Source organism: Thermobia domestica, chromosome 14 (genome assembly GCF_964235325.1).
Source record: "Thermobia domestica chromosome 14, izTheDome1.hap1.1, whole genome shotgun sequence".
Taxonomy (NCBI): domain Eukaryota; kingdom Metazoa; phylum Arthropoda; class Insecta; order Zygentoma; family Lepismatidae; genus Thermobia; species Thermobia domestica.
The window spans coordinates 112270959-112291978 of record NC_137467.1 but is presented as its reverse complement, the minus strand read 5'-3'; the positions used below and the strand labels follow the sequence as shown (position 1 = coordinate 112291978).

At 37.2% G+C, this 21020-nt stretch overlaps 1 protein-coding gene across 4 annotated transcripts in view; it reads left to right on the top strand.

Moving 5' to 3' along the window:
- The window catches only part of LOC145670289 (xylosyl- and glucuronyltransferase LARGE1-like), a 290539-nt gene that overhangs the window by 253233 nt on the left and 16286 nt on the right, over nt 1–21020 (top strand). For all 4 annotated transcript variants that reach the window (XM_081738744.1, XM_081738742.1, XM_081738740.1 and 1 more), the window contains one exon: nt 5347–5570. In XM_081738744.1, the coding sequence (XP_081594870.1) occupies nt 5347–5570 (224 nt within the window). The remainder of the gene's footprint in view (nt 1–5346; nt 5571–21020) is intronic.

Genomic DNA, 21020 nt, shown 5'->3' with positions numbered 1-21020 from the left:
AGAATAATAATAGGACCAACGGAATATAATTAATTTTGCGTGTATACTATCACAGAGCCGAGACCATGTTTAGTGATAGGAAGTAAGCAGTTCGGAGCATACTTCTCTTTGAGCGTCGACCAGAGATAAGCCTGGTGTGTTGTTAGAATCAAAGAAAAAGATGATTCATCAGAGCATAAGTCGTTCTACCTCGTTGCCTAGCTATTACACACACGAAGCTGTATCATACCGCCTCGCGTATTTTTCACTGTCAACCGTCAGAGTGCTAACACAAGACATCACAGCGTATTAATGTTCACTTTTACGTGTATTAGATCACAAAAATTACGTTTTAGCCCTTCCTGCTTAGACCAAGGGCCAAGGGGGTGATAACTCCTCCCCACTCGAGAACTTTTGCCATTATATTAGAAATTTCCTTACGGTCCTTAGAATCAAAAAATAGTTGTTGGTCAACATATAAGTGCAACACCTTGGTCCTGGGGACGTTAATCTTTTAGCACCCGTATATATTTACAGACATTGATGGGATCTCGTTAAATGACCGTAGATCACACCGTTCGTGCAACACTGCAACAAGTTATACCTGGATCGATTTGTAAGAGAGTAGGCTTTCAGTTTACGTAATGAACAAGACATTTCTGTCTACAAAGGAAAATTAATTGAGGAGTATTTAAGAAAATTTCCCTTAAAAACATCCCTTCTCGCGATTCCTTTAGTTATTACGTGGCAACACTACAAACTAGGTGAATAATAAAATGTATTTATGTGTCCTATTTTATGTTCAACTTAAACTGAAACTTTCATCTTGATCCATCCAATACCAGCAGAGGAAATATGTATTTTATAGTCTTCACATGGTTCATAATAATTGATTTTCATGGAAGTACGAGTATGACTTTGTGTCAGTGTTCCGTTTTATTTCTGTAGAAAACAAGTGATACAAATTATTCTAGTTGATTTTCTCATTCGTTATATTATGGCAGACTCCCAGTATCGAGAAACCCTCCAGAAAGGTTTTATTGTTTGTTGGTCCATGGTATAATAGAAAATATTTCAAAGTAATAATTTTACTGTTGTGCGGTTACGTTATGTTCTTTTGAAAATACGTGTTGTTCTGGTATTCTACAATGAATACAACTTCCAAACATATTTGCTAGTATGTGAAGTTATCAAAAACATTCTCGAAGTTATTTCGTAGGGCATGTATTCTTATTACATGTGCACACAGATAATCGCACTTAATATAGTATGTAATATATATATATTTTTAATTACCGTAATATTAAACAATTTGATATATTCTTTGTGATCTCGTCTGTCTATAAGTTGAAGATAGTAGCACATTCGCCCTGAAATCAACGTGTTCTCAGTTATTCTGAGAAAGAATGGCAAAGCCAGGCAGACGACAATTGCAGCAAAGAAAGGGATCGCTGTTGTGAAAAATAGAAAATTTTGTGTAACACACTACGCATAAAACGAAACTGACATGAGGACGACAAATTTCATGGAAAAAAGCTTCTATAAAACCTTTCAGGTCAAAGAACTGCGGCAAGAGAGTGACACTGCAAAACTGCACCGATTATCATCAATCTGCATCCAAATTCCTACAGAATAAGACAAAAACAAATACGGTCTATCGCTGGGACTACCTAAGTTTCACAAAATTACCACGATTGCTAAGTCAGTCTGCTTAATCGTGTGGGGGAAAATTGCACATTCTTAGTGGATAATTCATCATATTTGGAGAACACGCTATACGACAGTATGTAGCAGACATCCTGTTTAACGAGGAGCAGTGCGTATTTTGCCAAAAATAGAACTAACGGGGATCACGGAAAAAGGGAAAGGATGCTTCATGGGAAACTCTAGTGACACGTGTCACTAGCATAGCTGAACGTGTCATTAAAGGGACTTCCTATTCGATAGGAAGTTGAATCACTACTGTTACAGATTCAAGAAGTGGATTTCATAGCAGCTGAAATAAGGTACCATAACTTGTACCAGATCGTTGGGTTGAAATTGGTCATGGAAGGAACATATCTAAAGATAAATTCATTGAAGGCGCACTCTGTGCAGGTATATCAGTAAGTGTTTTGATTATTGAAACAGATTTACTGTTACTGCGAGCTATTCTTAATCACCACCAATCGGTGTGAGTTTCTTCGTGGCCGCCCACGGCGGGAATACTACATTCCAAGAGCTCAGATGTACATCTCTTATGCAATTTATATTTACCCTTTTAACTGGAAGTGATACGCAAATCCTCAGAAATTATCTCATCAAAAGGGGGAGAACACAGATGAATCTTTTAAGGCTGATGACTGGAGATTATCATCGCTTTCGGCAACACAACCATACATTGCTGTTTCTAATTCAAATATTTGTTAATATGAAGATGAGTGGCCCGTACGGTTTTGCAGAGTTATTAATTTTGTACTGCTTGTTAGATATCTGACTTGTTATACTTAGGAGCATTTGTTTTGGCATCAACTATGGTGCACCTGAATCAGCTGAACAAACGTCTTACGTTAAAAATTTGGCAACACGGATTTCCCGAAGACTTGGGCCTGTATTGCTTGCAGCTAAAAGGATAGATATAAACTAAAAATCGAGATGAGGTAAATCTAAGCTCTTGGAATGGAGCAGTTTTGCCGTGGGCAGTCACGAAAGATCTGATGCTTGTCGATGGTGATTAATAAAGGCTCGCAGTAACAATAAAGCTGCTTCAGTAAACAAAACACTTACTGACATACCTGCACAGAGTGCGCTTTCAACGAATTTATCTTTAGCTATGTTTCTTCTATGAACAATTTCAGCTCGACGATCTGGTACAAGTTGTGGTACCTCATTTCGGCATATATGAGATCCACTTCTTGAATCTATAACAGTAGTGATTCATCTTCCTATCGAATAGGAAGTTTTCTTGTTGCAATTTTCGTCTGTCTGACTGGCTTTTTTTGCTTGCCATTTATCTTCAGAATAACTGAGAACACGTTGATTTCAGAGTGAATGTGCAACTATTATTAGCTTACAGACAGACAAGATCACAAAGAATATATCAAATTGTTTAATATTACGGCAATTTAAAAAAACTATATATTACATATTATATTAAGTGCGATTATCTGTATGCACATGTAATAAGAATACATGCCTTACGAAATAACTTCGAGAGTTTTTTTCATAACTTCACATACTAACAGATATGTTTGGAAGTTGTATTCATTGTAGAATACCAGAACAACATGTGTTTTCAAAAGAACATAACGTAACCGCACAACAGTAAAATTATTACTTTAAAATATTTTCTATTATACCATGTACCAACAAACAATAAAACCTTCCTGAAGGGTTTCTCGGTACTAGGAATCTGTCATAATATAACGAATGAGAAAATCAACTAGAATAATTTGTATAATTTGTTTTCTATAGAAAAATAAAACAGAACGCCGATACAAAGTCATACTCGTACTTCATTGAAAATCAATTATTATGAACACTGTGAAGATTATAAAATACATACAGCCTCTGCTGCTATTTGATGGATCAAGACGAAGGTATCAGGTTAAATGAACATAAAATAGGACACATAAATACATTTTATTATTCATGTAGTTTACAGTGTTGCCACGTAATAACTGTACATTGACACAAAGGCATACTCGTACTTAAATGAAAATCAATTATTATGAACCATGTGAAGACTATAATACATGAGCTCCTTCGTGGCTAAGCGGTTAGCTTACGCGCCTTTGGCGTGGGAGACCTGGGTTCGATTCCCGGCGGGAGCTCATGTGGTTCGGATTCCACGTTAATCAGTAGGTTCCGTCTATATAGCCTCGCTGCTGAAAGGGACATTAAACTCAACTCAATAACTTTAACTATAAAATACATATTTCCTCTGCTGCTATGTGGTCCATCAAAACGAAAGTTTCAGTTTAAGTTGATCATAAAACAGAATACATAAATACATTTTATTGTTCATCTAGTTTGTAGTGTTGCCACGTAATAACTAAAAGAATCGCGAGAAGGGGTGTTTTAAGGGAAATTTTCTTAAATATCCCTCAATTATTTTTCCTTTGTACGCAGAAATGTCTCGTTCATTACATAAACTGAAAACCTACACTCTTAAAAATCGATCCAGGTATAATTTGTTGCAGTGTTGCACTAACGGTCTGGTCTACGGTCATTTAACGAGATCCCATCGATGTCTGTAAATATACACAGGTGCTAAAGGGTTAAGGTCCCCAGGACCAAGGTGTAGCATTTATATGTTGACCAGCAACTACTTTTTGATTCTAAAGACCGTGAGAAACATTTCTAATATAGTGGCAAAAGTTCCCTAGTGGTGGGGAGTTATAATCCCCTTGGTCTAGCTGGTCTAATGGCTAGCGTTTGTGCTTTGATGTACATGGCCTCGGGTTCTAGGTGAGAGCGCAAAAAATAATTTAACAGTCATTCATTTTCATTAATCATCAATCGCCTTCGTCATAAAGTACACAAGGGTGGAACGTTAAACATAAAAAAAAAATTGCAGTACAAGGGTATTTGATGACACTATATATATGCAGCAGAACTTGCAACTAAAAACGAAATCTCAGACTTTGTGACGTAATTTCCACCTTAATTGGCAGCACTGATGGACAAATCATTCTGATCTTTTTCAGCGTGTCTGTATGCTCTGTATGCTCTTCAGGGAGCTAAGTAACATTTACAGATTTAAATTCAAAATATTTGCACCAATTTCAGAGGCATAAGGAAAGAAGTTGTTATAGAACCTTCTACTATTTCAGTTACTTTGTGGTTATTTAAGTTAATATTTGAGAAGTATTTTACTTTTCCCTGTTTTCAAGATTAAAAAATAACATTTCATATTCCTAAATCAGACGAAACGTCCGCTGGATAAAATACTTTATCAAAATTGATTTTAATCGGAAATGACTAACTTCCAGTCTACCATGTCGTGTTTTTTGTGCACAACTAACAGCTTTTGAAGTCATTTTATTCTCGTTTCCGACTTTGCTTGTGCCACTACCTACTAGTGACATGCATGACTTGATTAGTCACTAATTTTGATTTGCGTAAGTTTTTTGATTCAGGAGGTGAGTAATAAAAGCAAGAACCACAGTTATCTACTTCTTCTTACTGCCAAACCAGGCAGCAAACAGTTATCAAATCAGGTTATAAGTTGAGTTTCCTAAGATTTTGATAATTTTGTTCATATTACAACGCTTAATGTAAGCTAGACAATAGGGTTTCCATTTATCTAGAATCAGAAATGATCATATAAGTTAATAGTGTATATGTAGAAGCAGTGATATTACTTATATTTTAAATGTATTCTAGGTGCAATGGGAAACGGATTTTGAGCCGTATATTGTAGTAAGAAAAGACATACCAGAATACGACACACGTTTTGTTGGCTTTGGCTGGAACAAAGTGTCTCACATAATGGAACTTGAAGCTCAAGGGTATGAGTTTATAGTGTTACCAAATGCCTTTATTATCCACATGCCTCACGCTCCCAGTTTTGACATTGCGAAATTTAGAAGTTCATCGCAGTACAGAAAGTGAGTACTATCTTTTTAACATCTTGTTTTAATCCAGTGTTTTATTTACTCATTTAAGTTGGTTGATTTGACAACGTTATACCTGGTTTATTCCTTGAGAATGCTGTGTGTGTTTTGTATTATTGCGTAGTGTTTGTTTCTTCTCTATTTCTCTTCGTTTGTGTGTGTTTTAGTTGCTAAACACTCAAGTGGCGAGCTGAGCATTCTTTTAATTCTTCTTGCTTGAACACCTGCACTGCGCTGAAGAAGAAAAGTATATATCATTATCATAGGTATTCCACCATTGCTGGCAGGTCACTTGCTGCAACTAAGAGCAGTGATGCCAACCTAAAACATTATAAAATCCCGTCGTGAGAGGCAGAAATTCCCATTTTGCGTCAGAATTTCTCACGTTATACTAAATGAAAAAAAAAGTAAAATAAAAAAAAAACATGTAAAAAATGAAACTGTTGTATGCCACACATTTCCTCCAATATATGAGTAAACTTCAATCGTCTATGTATATCAAGTAATTGGTGAAATACTTTTCTTAAGTGAAAGAAATAGCTCAAAATGTTGACAGAAACAAGTAAATTTTGCCTTTAGAATTTAGTATTTATAATTCCTTTGGGTCGTCATATTGTAATGAGCGTAAATATACTAGAATAACTTAATTCTCCAGTCGTTCTGAGTAGAACGTATTCGAAATTGGTTGTTTCTCATTTTGCATTTTACTTTCTTCCACTAATTATATTATTTGTATTTTAAAAAATTACCAGAGCACAAGTTATATTTCTTAGAGCTTGTTTCTTTGAGAATCGCAAGCTACTTCTGCACTAGCGTATATATTCTAGTGACAAAATTTTGACAGTTAACACCGATTTTAAGATTATTGGAGAGTCACAAGTATACTTTTCGCCCATAGAGAATTTTGTTGCTGTTGATGAAAAAACCCCGTCTTTGCAGCCAATTGCGACGAAACTCTCTTTATCCCATTTCGAGAAAGTAATGCCAAAAAACCGTACAAAATGGAATTTTTGCACGGGTTGGTATCACTGACTGATAGATTTCCATGCGCCACGGTCCTCAGCTAACCTATTTACCTTGACGAAGCAATTATCTACAATCCGTCAATTGCAACACACTCACTCCTCTCTCCGTACCTTCTCTCCGTTTTCTGTTCGACCTAGCTAATCTTTTCCACGCTCACATTGTCTTTTCCGAAGGAGTATTTTCTGCCCCATAAAGAACACTTCATGATTTTTTTAATTAACTGAATTTAAAAAATGCTAGTTTGACCTGTACATGTGTATGTTTGTGTGTAAGGCTGTACGCAATTATCTCCATAACCGTTGGTCATATTCCGATACGGTTTTCACTAATTCAAAAAGTTATTTCCAATGCGGGTTGCATACCACCAATTGGGTAAGAAAACTTTCCAGTCAGCTTTGTCCGAATGATGTAATATTACAGATGGATCTTTAACCCTTTCAGACCTGATTTTTTGTTTACTCTCCGGTGTTATTTTTATTTTGAATTATTATTCTTTATGACTTAACAAATGAAATACAATCGACAATTCGTTTACGGATGGGGGCCGCGGTGGCTCGGTGGTAGAGCGTTCACCTCTGGTGCTTGGGGTCCCGGGTTCGATCCCAGCCCCCGCCAAGTGAACTTTGTGGTGGACAAACACCGTGTGCTTTCTCGGGGTTCTCCCGTTTCCTCCCACTTTCTTTATTCCACCATTTCATTCATTACTCATCATCACCGTCTCCTTTAGTCTAACCGGTATAACCGTGGGACGTAAAACTCAAAGATTTCATTTCATTTTCGTTTGCGGATGTCATATTTAGAGAATTATGGACGAAACATTTTGCGTGCATTAGGGTTGAAATACGTATGAAAAATAAAAAATGGGATTAATCGAACACATCATTGTGATCTACATAGTTTAGAAACTCAAAATACATCACTAAAACAAAAGGAGAATTTATTGCAAATAGCTTGTTTCGCCAAGAATAAAACAGCCTACGTGGCTGAGCTTTGTCCATTGTGATAGCCCCTACAAGTACTCTACAAGAAATGTATATTGCTTCCTGACAACAGATTAAAACACCACAGAAATAGTGGAAAGTGATTTAGAAAAGTTGAAAGAATTCTGACATAAAAACCCAACCATTTCGAATCCTCCAGAGTAATTATATTAATCTTAAAATTTAATGTACACAAATGTGAGCACCAGGTCTAAAAGTCATTGGCAATATAATGACTGTTTACATGCCGGTCTTGCTCAACGTTTGCCAGAATATCATGCACTTTCGTCGCTTACTGCGAGAAGCATCTTGGAGATCAAACAGGAAACATGGGACAGAAATCAACAGTCGCTTTCGTTCCGGAAATTTCGAAGTTCCTAAATATCTGCAGCCTACTAAAACTTATAGAGAGTCACGATGGCCTTTGTTAGTGGTTTACATCTGGTTTCAAGAATAAGACATTTAATTCCAAGGCATATAATTTCGTGATGGACGACATTGCGATATATTCAAATATGGGGATAGAGGGGATTAAATTCGTGTATACAAACTTAGAATTGAGCTTCTTCGTGGCTAAGCGGTTAGCGTACGCGCCTTTGGCGTGGGAGACCCGGGTTCGATTCCCGGCGGGAGCTCAGTGGTTCGGGTTCCACGTTAATCAGTAGGTCCACGTCTCATATAGCCTCGCTGCTGAACGAACGTTAAAACTTAAAATCAACTCAACTCAAACTTAGAATTACAGAAACAGATGATCGGACGTCTATGTTCTGAGGAAAATTGTGATTTTCTGAATCATAGTTTCTTATTTAAACCTTTGAACATCATACCCACAGTTATCGAATTAAAGTGATTGCGCAGCGAGAGAAATATCCTAACATATGGAGAATGAAGAATGAATTAGAAAAATCATAGCTTTCGAAGGCGGGTTTCGAACCAAAGGCCCGTTAGTTATGAAACCACGACGTTAACCATTCACCCATGGAGAAGGCTACTTGATATACCGTGTTTTTCTTGTGTTGAAAATATGAACACTTTCGATACCTGAGAATTGGAAATATACTCTTATTGTGTATATGTTTCCTGTTTGAAGTGCTTAAATATCGGCAGCCTACTAACGGCAGAGCTATAGGGGTCACGATGATTCATTGATAGGGCGCTTACATCTGGTTTCAAGATTCGGAAGTTTGCTCTCAGGCCATGTGAATTCGTGACGGACAATATGAAGAGAGAGATTGAAATATGGAGACAGACATTTACATATGCAGGGTTAGAATTGGAAACAAATCGGACTATATTCATATTCTGAGGAAAATTGTGATTTTGTAAAGCTACAGTTGTTGAATTGAGGTGGAGAACTTTTTTTGAAGCGTCAGATGATAGCACAGGGAGAGGAAGATCTTAACATTTTGAGAATGAGAGATCTTAAAAAAGTCACAGCCTTCAGACATAGGTTTCGAACCTCTCGGCTATGAAGCCACGACCTTAACCACTCACTCACGAAGAATGCTACTTGACGAACCATTCTTCTCGCATATCTCAAGCATACCAACAACTTCGAGGCATGAAAATTGGAAATATACTATTACTTCTATTGGAATGGTTATTTATTGTAAATACTCAAACGTGTTGCAATATGTCGAGAAAACAATCTTTATAAATACGCGAACAGGCGTTACAATGTGTCGGGAAAACAATGTTCATGGTAAACGGCAAAGTTCAGTGTCTGAAGTACTACAAGGTCTCACAAGTAAATGTTCTCACCCAACAATCGGGGATATAAGAGATTATATATATTTGTAATACTAGCCCAGAGTAGTAAAAATACGAAATCTGATCAAAAGTATAGGAATTAGAAGGATCTATAAGAAGTATAGGAATTAGAAGGATATATAAGAAGTATAGGAATTACAAGGATCTAAAGCTAAAATTGTAGTATATGGAAAATCTTATTTGCACGTTAATGTTGGTCTTCTACAAGCTCTCCTTGCTAGTCTAGCTGGGGGTTCAAGTCCATCTGAAGAGCATGGTCGGGATTTTTAACTGTCCTCGATATTTGTGTGTTCGTGTTCCTGTCTTATTTGGTTTGTGTAGAATTTACGAGAGCTGACTATGGAGAACAGTGGCCTGGTTGGGACGAACTTTAAAAAGAAAATAATTAAAAATTAGTGACTAGCGCGTCTGTTTTTGATGCCCGTGGCCTTGAGTTCGATTCCCGTTGAGAGAATATAAAATTTTAATTTCACATTCATTCATTGTTATTAAGCAGCCTTCTCCTTTATCATACAAGGAATAATTGAGAACAGTAAAACTAAAAACTTTCATTTCTCACTTCTACTGTATATTCGACTGAGAAAGTTTGATTCTTACACTTCACAAAATCACAAAATTTTCTTCATGATGTGGATGTTGTCTGATAATTTGTTTCTCCAATTGTAACCTTGCATATGTGAATGTATCCGTCTCAGTCCCCACATTCGAATCTCTCCTCCTCGCTCCGCCACGAATTTACATGGTCTGGGATCAAATCTCCGATTTTGGCACCAGATGTTACCGTTCGACCTATGGGCAAGAGTGATGCTCTATAGGCATTTTGTTAGTAGGCTGCAGATATTTAGGCAGTTCAAAAAGGAAACATAGACAAAAAAATTAGTAAAACGGATATTAAAAATAGGCATATATAAAAGAGCAAAAATAGACAACATACCTCCAAAATACTCAAGAAGTGTGTGAATATTTCTGAGAAAGAAATGAAATTAATCATTAAAGAATACAACTTCCTTTAACTATTTTGTAAGTAAATGAATCCAAGCGAATTTGTCTGAATAAAAGTAGTATATTACGTCACAATAGCAATAAGTTGACAGTGGCTGCTTTAGACAATTAGCATCTTTACGGAAACAAAATTGTAAACTGTACAGAGGTTGTTCAGCCTACGTTTGGCCGAATTCGTTCCTTCCCCCTCCCGGGCAGAATGAACTCACCCGACCTGGCTCGTGGCGTCCTGCAGTGTTGTGCAGTGGCTTCCTGGGAACGGAGTTGTTTTTCCGCGCGGACGACAATAACGCACAAAACAGGACCATTGTTGTGAGTGTTGTGTTAAATTTGTTTCCAAGTGTGTGGGTTTCCGCTCTGTGACCAAAATGCCGCCCAAACTAAGCCGGTTTTGGGAAGGCTGTGTTCCGGCTGTTTATGATGCCCACTTTAGTGTTTCTGTCATTAGAAAACAGTCCAAGAAGAATGATTGCAACATCAGTTTAAGTGGAATAAAAATGTTTTTAAAAAGTATAAGGGCAACGAAGCTCCACCATTTGGATCACAAACGAAGTTGCCTAGGAAGCGGGAATGCACCATGGCCACCTCCACCATGCAGAGGAAACTTCGCAAAATGCCAATGCAAGAAAATCCGCCAACACAAAGGTGTATGGCTAATCGTCTTGACGTGTCTTTGGGGACTGTGAGCCGGACGTTACACCATCAACTCAAGCTGGAAAAAGTCATGAAAACTCGCGGCCATCTTCTCACGGATGCCCACTAAAAGGAACGAAAGTGTAACGCACGGAAGCTGTACGAACGGCATCTGGCAAAACAAAGGTGAATGTACGTCGTAACGCTCGATGAAGCATGGATTTACCTTTCCGACTACGGCAAACCGAGAGCCATCATGTACCGAGAGAAAGGCGCCAAGAACTTCAGAAAGTGGGTCCGTGTCTGTAAAGAATCCTTCCCAAAAGGGTACATGGTCGTTACTGGCTACTGTTACCGAGGTAAATTGAAGATTCGTAGGGTGGCGAAGAACTGCAAAATAAATTCGCAGTATTTTCAGGAGCAGATCATGCAGCCGATCTACGAGCGTGAGATTCCAACAATGTACGGAAATGACGTCAATCTGGTGCACATTCACATGGACAAGGCCTCATCACATACCTCACGATCGTTCCTCGCATTCTACAGGGAGATGGAGGAGGCAAGTGATATACAGGTGATACCTTTCAATGAGGTACCTGTTAAATCTGCAGATGCAAGTCCTATGGACTATTGTGGATTTGGATTGCTGGAGCGGGCTTTGGGAAAACGGCGTGTGACAACTGTGGAAGGACTTTGGAAAGCTGTGCAAAGGGAATGGGACAAGATTCCCTTCCCAGTTCTTCAGAGAAGCCTATTACAGTGGAAATTACGCTGTCGGGCTATTGTTAGGAACCAAGGGAAGCAAATCGAGCACTTACGGACCTAGCGCCATAGATATTCTAAATTTTTAGGTAAGTCGAAATTGGCCAAATGTAGACTGAACAACTTCTCTAATGCAGTTTTGTGGAAGAATTCCAATACTAAGCACATTATATGCTTATATATCTTGCGATTAACAACACTAACACCATCTCATGAGCAAAAGGCTAAAAATGCATTTTGCACTACGTGATACTTTATTGCGGTTTTCACTGGTGTAATTAGCTGTTCCCAAGAAAGGCCGTTACCTATAATAAAAAAATAAATAAATAAATAAAATCAATAATTTCGTAATCAGTTATTACTCATTTCTTCACGCATGTTTCATAATAAGATCCATTTTATAGGGAGTTCGACCTTCCTTTAATTTAAGTATCTAACTAAACTAATAGATAACGGGAAAATTAAAAAACTTAAAAGAAATATAACCGACTTCAAAAACCCACTAAGGGCATTAAAAAATTACTTTTTAAAGGAAAAACAGCGGCTTCAAAACTGGTTTTTGAAAAGTATGAACTGATTTCAAAAAAGATACTAAAAGGCAAAAAAAAATTATAAAAGTGCTAAAAAGCAGACGATAATAATAATTGATAAAGCGCTTGAAAGCAGAAAATAATTTATTACTATTATCAATTAAAAATTTTTTGAAGTGCCAAGCAAAGCATATTAATGACTCATAAAATCACTATTGAAACAAGTTTATATTAGGCAATAATGTTCGACTTGGCACGACTTCAAAAATTTTCTTAGATAATATTTTTTTCTTTCAAGCGTTTTATTACTCTTATTATCGTTTGCTTTTCAACACTTTCATTATGATTTGCCTTTTAGTGGCTTTTTTTTAATCGGTTGATATTTTTAAAATAGTTCTTATTTTAGCCCTTTATTCAAAGACCCACAAAATTCCTCTTAAATGTTCGCTGCACTATTCTAGTCCTTGCTTCTGTTTCACATTTGCACTTCAAATCCTTATTAGTAATACTAATCAGATGCCGAGAACTAGTTACCAGTTGTAGTTTCTCCCCTCCTACTTAATACTGACCGAATTTTTCCAATCACTTCGCTTTTGTCTTTCTAACATTTAATTTCATCCATTTTTACCTTGCGTCTTCCAACATTTTCAGATTTCTCAGCCAGCGCCATATAATTTATGTTGTAGCAAAACACTACATTCTTTATGCAGGATCATTTTTAATATCTCTTCTGATAGGTAACATTTCTCTCGAACTCCCTCAGGAATTACATTCTCACCTATCATTTCTTCTCCTTTTCTAACATTTACATATAGGTTTATATGAAAGTGTCGTATAAGTCTTCGATGCTTCCTTCCAATTCCACCTTCTTTTGAACTCCTATAACAACTACCAGTTTAATCGGTCGAAAAGTTCTTCCAGATTGATCAACGAACCATACGCCTTCCTTTTTCTTCTGCACAACTTTCTGATTACTCATAACAAGCCGATAGCATCTCTTGTACCCTTACCCTTCCTGAGCCAAATTATTCTTTAGCTTTCTCATTCATTTTCACATACACCTTTCTGATTAGTATTCGAGGCATAATTCTTACTGCATACGATAAGAGACTAATAGCTCGATAAGTCTTCACATTTCTATAGGTTCGATCTTCAATCAACGGTATCATTGTGGTTTGCAAGAGATCTTTTGACCTGTCTTCCATTTCACTATTTCATTATAGAGTCGGAACAGTTCTTTTTTGCCCTTTTCCCTCACATTAATAAATATGGTTTTATATATTATCTATCTCGGATGCTTTTCCATTCTTCATCTCAGATATAGCTTTTTAAAACGTGTCCTGAAGTAGAGTAAACCCTTTATCGTTCTTGCTTATTGTATTTATATCTAAGTTACAAGTCTATTCTTACTCTGATACAAGTTCTCAATATATTACTTTCATCTTCCTAGGTCTTCGTTCCAGTCGCTATCTCCCCATCCTTATTTTCTACTGTCATTGTAATATCTCCTTATTTCCTTCGAATTTGCTTTCATTTTACCTCCTTGTACATTTCTTCATATTTTTCAGCTCTTTCTATTTCATCCTCTTATTTTTCTTTTGTAAAATTCACCTCTCTCTCTACTTCCCTTCTTAATTCGTTATTTCTCTCTGTGCATCTTCCTGCTTTTCTTTGTATTATCTCATTTTCGCGCTTCCTTTTCCTTATTTTGTGTTAACGTCTATTACGTAACTCATATTTTCTTAGCCGTTTTCTATTCCGTACACCCCAATGCTTCTTCTGGAGCCTAATGAATGCAAAGTGTAATATGTTCCTACTGCTCGTTAATGCCTACCATGTTTGAATATTTCTCTTCAAATTCTCATATTAAGCGATTTCTTCTTCTTTCAACTTTTCAGTACCCATCTTCCTGTCTCCTACTTTTTTTCTGTTTATATATTTTAGTTAATGTGGGTTCCTGTCACCACGGCATGGCACGTCCTCAGGTTATGGATCGAGGAGAAGGCCTCTAGATATAGAGGTTAACTGCGAATATACTGAAAAAGTAGTCGCGGACAGACGACAAGGAGTCATCCATCTTGGGGGTTTGGCGTGAGGCTAACAATCTCATACTGTAAAAAAGACACTAGTTCAGAAACATTCACAGAAGCCTCGCACCAGGACTAACAACTTGGCACTACCTTAGCAAAAGAAAATGGACATGAGATTTGGAACATGGAATATTAGAAGTCTTTATAGGGCGGGTGCGTTAAAGTCCAATACGAGTAAGTTAGAGAAATACAGGATAGGCCTAGTAGGAGTTCAGGAAGTTAGGTGGGAAGGAAATGGAGCTGTGACGTCCGAAAATTTTACGTTCTTTTACGGTTAAAGAAATAAAAATCACCAATTAGGAAAGGAATTTTTCGTTCCCAAACGAATAATATCAGCGATTACACTGCTTGAATAGTGCGCCGTTGAGAAGTAGTGTCGAGTGTTTACTGGTGCCAGTAGGAATAAAGGAGCTAATCATGAAATTCTGCTTGGATATTTACTGAAGAAATTAGTTTTCGATCCTTACCGCAGTTCACAGCTAAGTTCCGCTTTTCGAACTGCAAGGCTAGAATCCAGGAATTAAACGTACAAATTTGGCAACAATGCATTGTGGCTTTCTGCGCAAGTTTCTTCTCAAAATCTATTTCTTTAAATGTAAATTAATATTTAAATAAAATATGAAACATAACACGAAAAACGATCAAACAATATATCTATTTCGTAATAAGATCGTTACTTTAAAATACTGTACACATTCAAATAAACATTTCATAAAATTGAGCACCTCTAGTAAAATTAACAGCAAGTGCCATCTTGTGTGCTCATTGTAAAACGAATCAAATATTTTCTTTTATTTGTTACCTTTTTCAATATCAGAAGACACAACCTAATGAATAAGTGTCTTGTGTTGTAACTGAAACAAAACTTTGTCTTATAGTACAATATTTATAATATGTAATGTTTGATTGCTCAGTAGTTAAGGGAATGTGCTAAAATATGTACTGACTTCCGGGTGGTGATCCACCTTAAGTGGGTTGAATTTGTTAATGATAGACTTCCTTTTATTACTCTTAAGGTCGGTGGTGTGATGATATTGTTTTAAATGTACATGCTCCAACAGAAGATAAGGATGACGATACAGAAGACAGTTTATACGAAGGAGTAGAACGAATATTTGACCAACTCCCGCAATACTGTATGAGAAGTTTGTTACGGGATTTCAATGAGAATGTAGGACGAGAGGATATTTTCAAACCAATTATAGGGAACGAAAGTCTACATAAGGAAAGTAATGACAACGGGGTTAGATTTATGAACTTTGCAACATCCAAAACCTTATCGTGAATAGTACAAAATTCCCCCATCGCGACGTTCATAAATATTGTAAGGTTCCGCATGTCTACACGTCATGCAATAACCATGTGTGAACTACATGTGTTAGTAATAAATAAAAACAAACAGACGACGGTCCCAAAGAGGAGTCGATCACCATCGCCAACAGTCGGAAGGACGAGAATCAACGAAAGAAGCCGACAAGACAGGATAAAAAGGACCTGCACACCTCGACCAACATCAATCTTCCCGGATTGATCGAAACACCTAAAACCCCTCTCACGACGCTTGGTCACCGAGAGGTACCCATCCTTATACCCACGACGCTTGGTCAAAGGGTTCCTTTCCTCTTTCTCACGACGCACTGTCACCGAGAGAGAGATACCTAATCTACACCCCTCTCACGACGCTTGGTCACCGGGCTCTAGGGATGCGCTCGAGTCGAGACATGTCTCGAATCTCGACTCGACTCGACTCGAATTCGAGTCGAGATTCGAGTCGAGACACACTTTGTAAAATTCGAGACGAGTCGAGACAAACGTATTTCTCGACTCGAATTTTCGAGTCGAGACACGAGTCGAGTCGAGACGGCTCTTAAAAATCTCGACTCGACTCGAATGTCTCGAAAATCTTTCTATAATTTTTAATATTATTTTGAAGAAAGTATTCACTCAGAAACAGCCTTGAAACCAATTCCAGCTTTTATTCCTTTAGAAAGGTACAGAACGCATAAAATTAATAGTTAATCTTTAAAGATCAAGATTTAATTTTCAGCTCGATTCAGTTAATTAGAGCTAATAGTTAATGTCGTTGTATTTGGTTGTACTGTAAATATAATGATAATAATAATAATAATTGATTATCTAGTTTGTATAAAACTATTATCCGTAGTCTAAATCTAGTTTGTATAAAACTATTGCGATAGAGTGAACTTCATAAATTCTCTGAATGAGCAGTTGGTAGTCTATAGTAATTTAGCATAGTTGTAATTATTGTGTTTTCGTTCCCATGAACGCAATAGGGTTACGTAACTTCTGGATTATTCGCTTGCCCAACTATTCTGAGGCTTTAATATGTTGCAGCATATCACGAGCTACGGATAATATATAATGTAACATTTGTTGTACATCACATATTATGATACGACACTATTTTACATAGTATATCTTATCTAATATAAATAAAATAAAGAGTTTGTTTGTGTGTTTGTCCGTCTGTCTGTGCGACCTGGGGACCAGACGAGTGGACCGAGAGTTCCCAAAATTTGGTCACGGGTACCTTAGTCCAGGCCCCAGATCAAGACGAAGCGGTTTTTTTTTTAATTTCGAACCAGGGGGGTCTCGGGGGGGACGTTTACTGGGACCGACCTGGGGACCAGACAAGTTGACCGAGAGTTACCAAATTTTGGTCACGGATACCTTGGTCCAGGTCCCAGTCTAAGGCGAAGCGTTTTTGTCAAAATTGGAACCAGGGGGTCTCAGGGGGGCATTTAGCGAGACATGTAGTAAAAGTAATCCAAATTGATCGACATTAGTGTCAAATCCATAGTTTTCACGGTCGCTGAGATCAATGGTGACACTTCCATCAGCGATGACTAGCAAATTCAGCTACTACTGTATGCGGGCCGGGTGTCAGCGGGTGAGGAATACCGAGACATGTATAAATAGCCCATATTGATTGATACTAGTATCAAATCCTTAGTTTTCGCGGTCACTGAAATGAATGGTGATACTTCCACAGGTGTTGACTTCCAAATACAGCCCCCATGCGAAGAATGGGTATATTAAGCTAGTATTACAATAAATGGACTGCTTGGATGCCAAGAACTAGTACAGATAAGTACCATCCATTTCTATGAATAGGTATTTTTTTAAAGGATTTTTGTAAACACTAAGTTATAAAACAATGAACTACATACAGTAGTTATGGTTTTTGTTCCCAACATAAAAGAAATATGGATTGTTCATGAGATATTGAACTTCAACTTTCACTCCTGAAAAATTTCAATTTTGGAGTTAGGCCACTTGGCATCAAAGCAGTTCACTGTAAGATAAATACATTCCGCACATTAGTAACATAGTTGTTCAGGGGCCTTCGATTTCCATCCTCTCAAATGAAAGCTGAATGATTGCTTGATACATGCTGACTATATAGGAGAAATAGTGTATTAAGTTTTCGAGCTTTGGTGCGTATCCGTATTTACACTCTGATATAACTTTAAGTTCACACTCAAATCGAGCTAATTGTTTAATGCATTTCGAAAGCTTTTGTTTTTATGCAGCTCATTAAGGAAAATCTATTTCATAATCGTAACATTTATGTACTAAGAAACTATGAACGTAAAGTGGACTCGACCTAGCCCCGTGGCCGCTGTGACTCAGTGGCACAGCTCTCACCCTTGGTGTGTGAGGACTCTGATTCTGTGTGTGTGTGTGAACTCCGCGGCTAGTGTATGCGTACAGAGTCGGAAGCGGTATGTATTGTTTATACTACTTACAACGTTACCCCCCACATAAAATATAAATTCACCCTTTCTCCCTTCTCTTTTTCGAATACAATGAACCGACTCTTTTGCTGAAGAACGATGCTAAAAGAAAATTGAAACATCTGTGTCTAAACTTTCTTTGAAGCGCAGTCTTTTGAATTTGTAAGGTTTTGCGAGTGTTTTCGAGATAGCCAAATTTTTACCATGGACTCCTGCTGCGAACTGACCGTGAGTAAACACCCGATCTCGCTGTGCTCAATTTCTCTCTCACACGTGAAATGGGTTTGTTGTTTCCAAAACAAATAGGAAGTTACCTTGTGCTTTTGCATTTCTGCACGCACACAGGTACCATTGTTGTTTTAATGATCAGAAGAAATATCAAAACCATCCGATATATATGATACAAAACAGCTAACAGAGGGAGGCAAAGATAAAAGTAGGCCTATACCAAGTTTTCCGCGTGGTACCATTATGGAGAATAAATATTTGATAAAGTCACGTAGATGCGCTTAAACCTATTCCATCTGTCCTTATAATTTTTCTGGTCTCATCAATTTCTCAGGAGAATACGTACAACATATGTCCAAATTCCATATATACTCTTTCTAAACTAATGAGTAAACTCATTAAGAACACCAACTGATATCAATAAACAGGAAAGAAAGCAATACTTTATACTTCTATCATTTGGTACACATCTCTATGAAGTACAGCTTGTTTCTTTTTGAAATAGCTCCTTCGTGTCACAGCTGTGGTTAGTTTTGTTTTGTGTTAGGATGAAAGAGAGAAATGCAACATTTGCTTCGAGGTGAAGTTATATATATTATTAAGATAAGCGGTGATAAGGGAGGTTTAACAAAGAGTGCCTTTCGGATGCACAATTTAACGGGTAGTTGCAGTCCGTGTTGAGAATCGAACCAAAGCTATGTAAGACATGTTAATATTGAGCTCTTTTGTGGTAAAAGTGAACTTCAGAAACACACAAAAGACTTGAAACATCAAGCTAATGTAAAGCAATTGAAAAATAGCCTACCTATCGCTGCATCTTTTCTGTGGCTAGAAACATGCAGTGTGTAGCAACAAGAATCGTGTTAAGGACTTTTTTTTCGAACATAACATTCCCTTCCACACCATAAAAGACAATATAATGTTTGTTAAAAGAAAGTGCACATAATATTTTTAAATTTTGTTTGTGATCCTATCATGCACAATTATAAATAATGCCTTTCATACTACGAGAATGAGTTCAACTATATGTCATGGCCCCTCTAAAGCGGGGCCGCGGTGGCTCAGTGGTAGATCGTTCACCTCTGGTGCTTGGGGACCCTGGTTCGATCCCAGCTCGTACCAAGTGAACTTTGTGGTGGACAAACACCGTGTGCGTGGGTTTCCTCGGGGTTCTTCCGTTCCTCCCACTTTCTTCATTCCACGATTTCACTAATTTCTCATCATCACCCCTCTCCTTTAGCCTAACCGGCATAGCCGTGGGACGTAAAACTCAAAGATTTCACTTCATTTTTTCCCTCGAAAGCGATATCTTTCAAAATTATTTATTGTTAAATATTGTAAATTTACGGTTATCTATTTTAGTGGACGGGAAATTTTGCATCTAATCGGATAATTTCATGGCTTCTAACAGGAATTCGCAGTTACGAAATTTGCATCACTGTCTTTTGAAAGGATGCCTAGAAAAAATACTACTAGAAAATAACTGAAAACACAAAATGGATTTGATAGCCAAATTCACGTCATCTTGGTGCGTCATCATTTTTCTTTAAATATTTGTATTTAGTATTAGATTAGAGTTTAGTGTCCCTTTCAGCATCAAGGCTATATGAGACGTGAACTTACAAATTAACGTGGGTTCAGAACCACAGGAGTTCCCATCGGAAATCGAACCTAGGTCTCCCGCACCAAAGACGCGTACGCTAATCATATGGACAAGGGTGTTCGATATTTAGTAATGTGTACATAAAGTTGTGAAATTGCGCTTGTATAATGGAATGCAATTCCTTCTACTGACATAAACCTTCACAATACTTAGCTGGACAAAGTATCTTTAAAAAGAAAATGTCACTCTTTATGTTTCAGTTCCTGGTTCGACTGAAGGATGGAACAAATTGCAATGAGCGTTTTTGGATCCTACTTTGTGTAGTTGATTCATCATAAACTTGGTATTTGATACGGATATGAACTATTACACTTATTTGGTGTTTATTTCTAAATAATAAGTCCTAATACAATTTCATAAAGTTGTAATTCTTCTTTAGTTTGTTTCACTTTACACAATGACAAATCCAAAAGGTGTGTTGTATCGGTGCAGTACCAGTTTTTCACGTTTTTCAGAATGTTCCAAAACCCAAAGAATAATCTTTAATTTCTGATATTTTAGTCGTCACAAATTACAATTTTATAATGTAGTCAATGTTTATAATTACTGGGCAGTTGGGCGTTTAAACTAATGACATAATAATAAAGTCAAAACCATAATTTTGAGTTGAATTGATTCTGAGTTTAACGTTCCGTTCAGCAGCGAGGCTATGTGAGACGTGGACCTACTGATTAACGTGGAATCCGAACCTCATGAACTCCCACCGGGAATCAAGCCCAGGTTTCCCACGCCAAAGGCAAGTATGCTAACCGTTAGCCACGAAGGAGCTCCACCATAATTTTAGTGGGCGATAAGAAATATCTCTCCAGTGCTTTTACAATAAATAAAATTTTATAAGTATTAAAGAATAGTGGTAAGAGATTTTATAATAGCTCTTTTATTTATGAGATATGATTATTTTGAAAAAAAAAAAACAACAACTAAAGAATAGGTTGGCGAAATCACAAAAGACTCGTAAAATAAAGTTTCTTATAAATACATACGCACCTTACTCACCTTTTA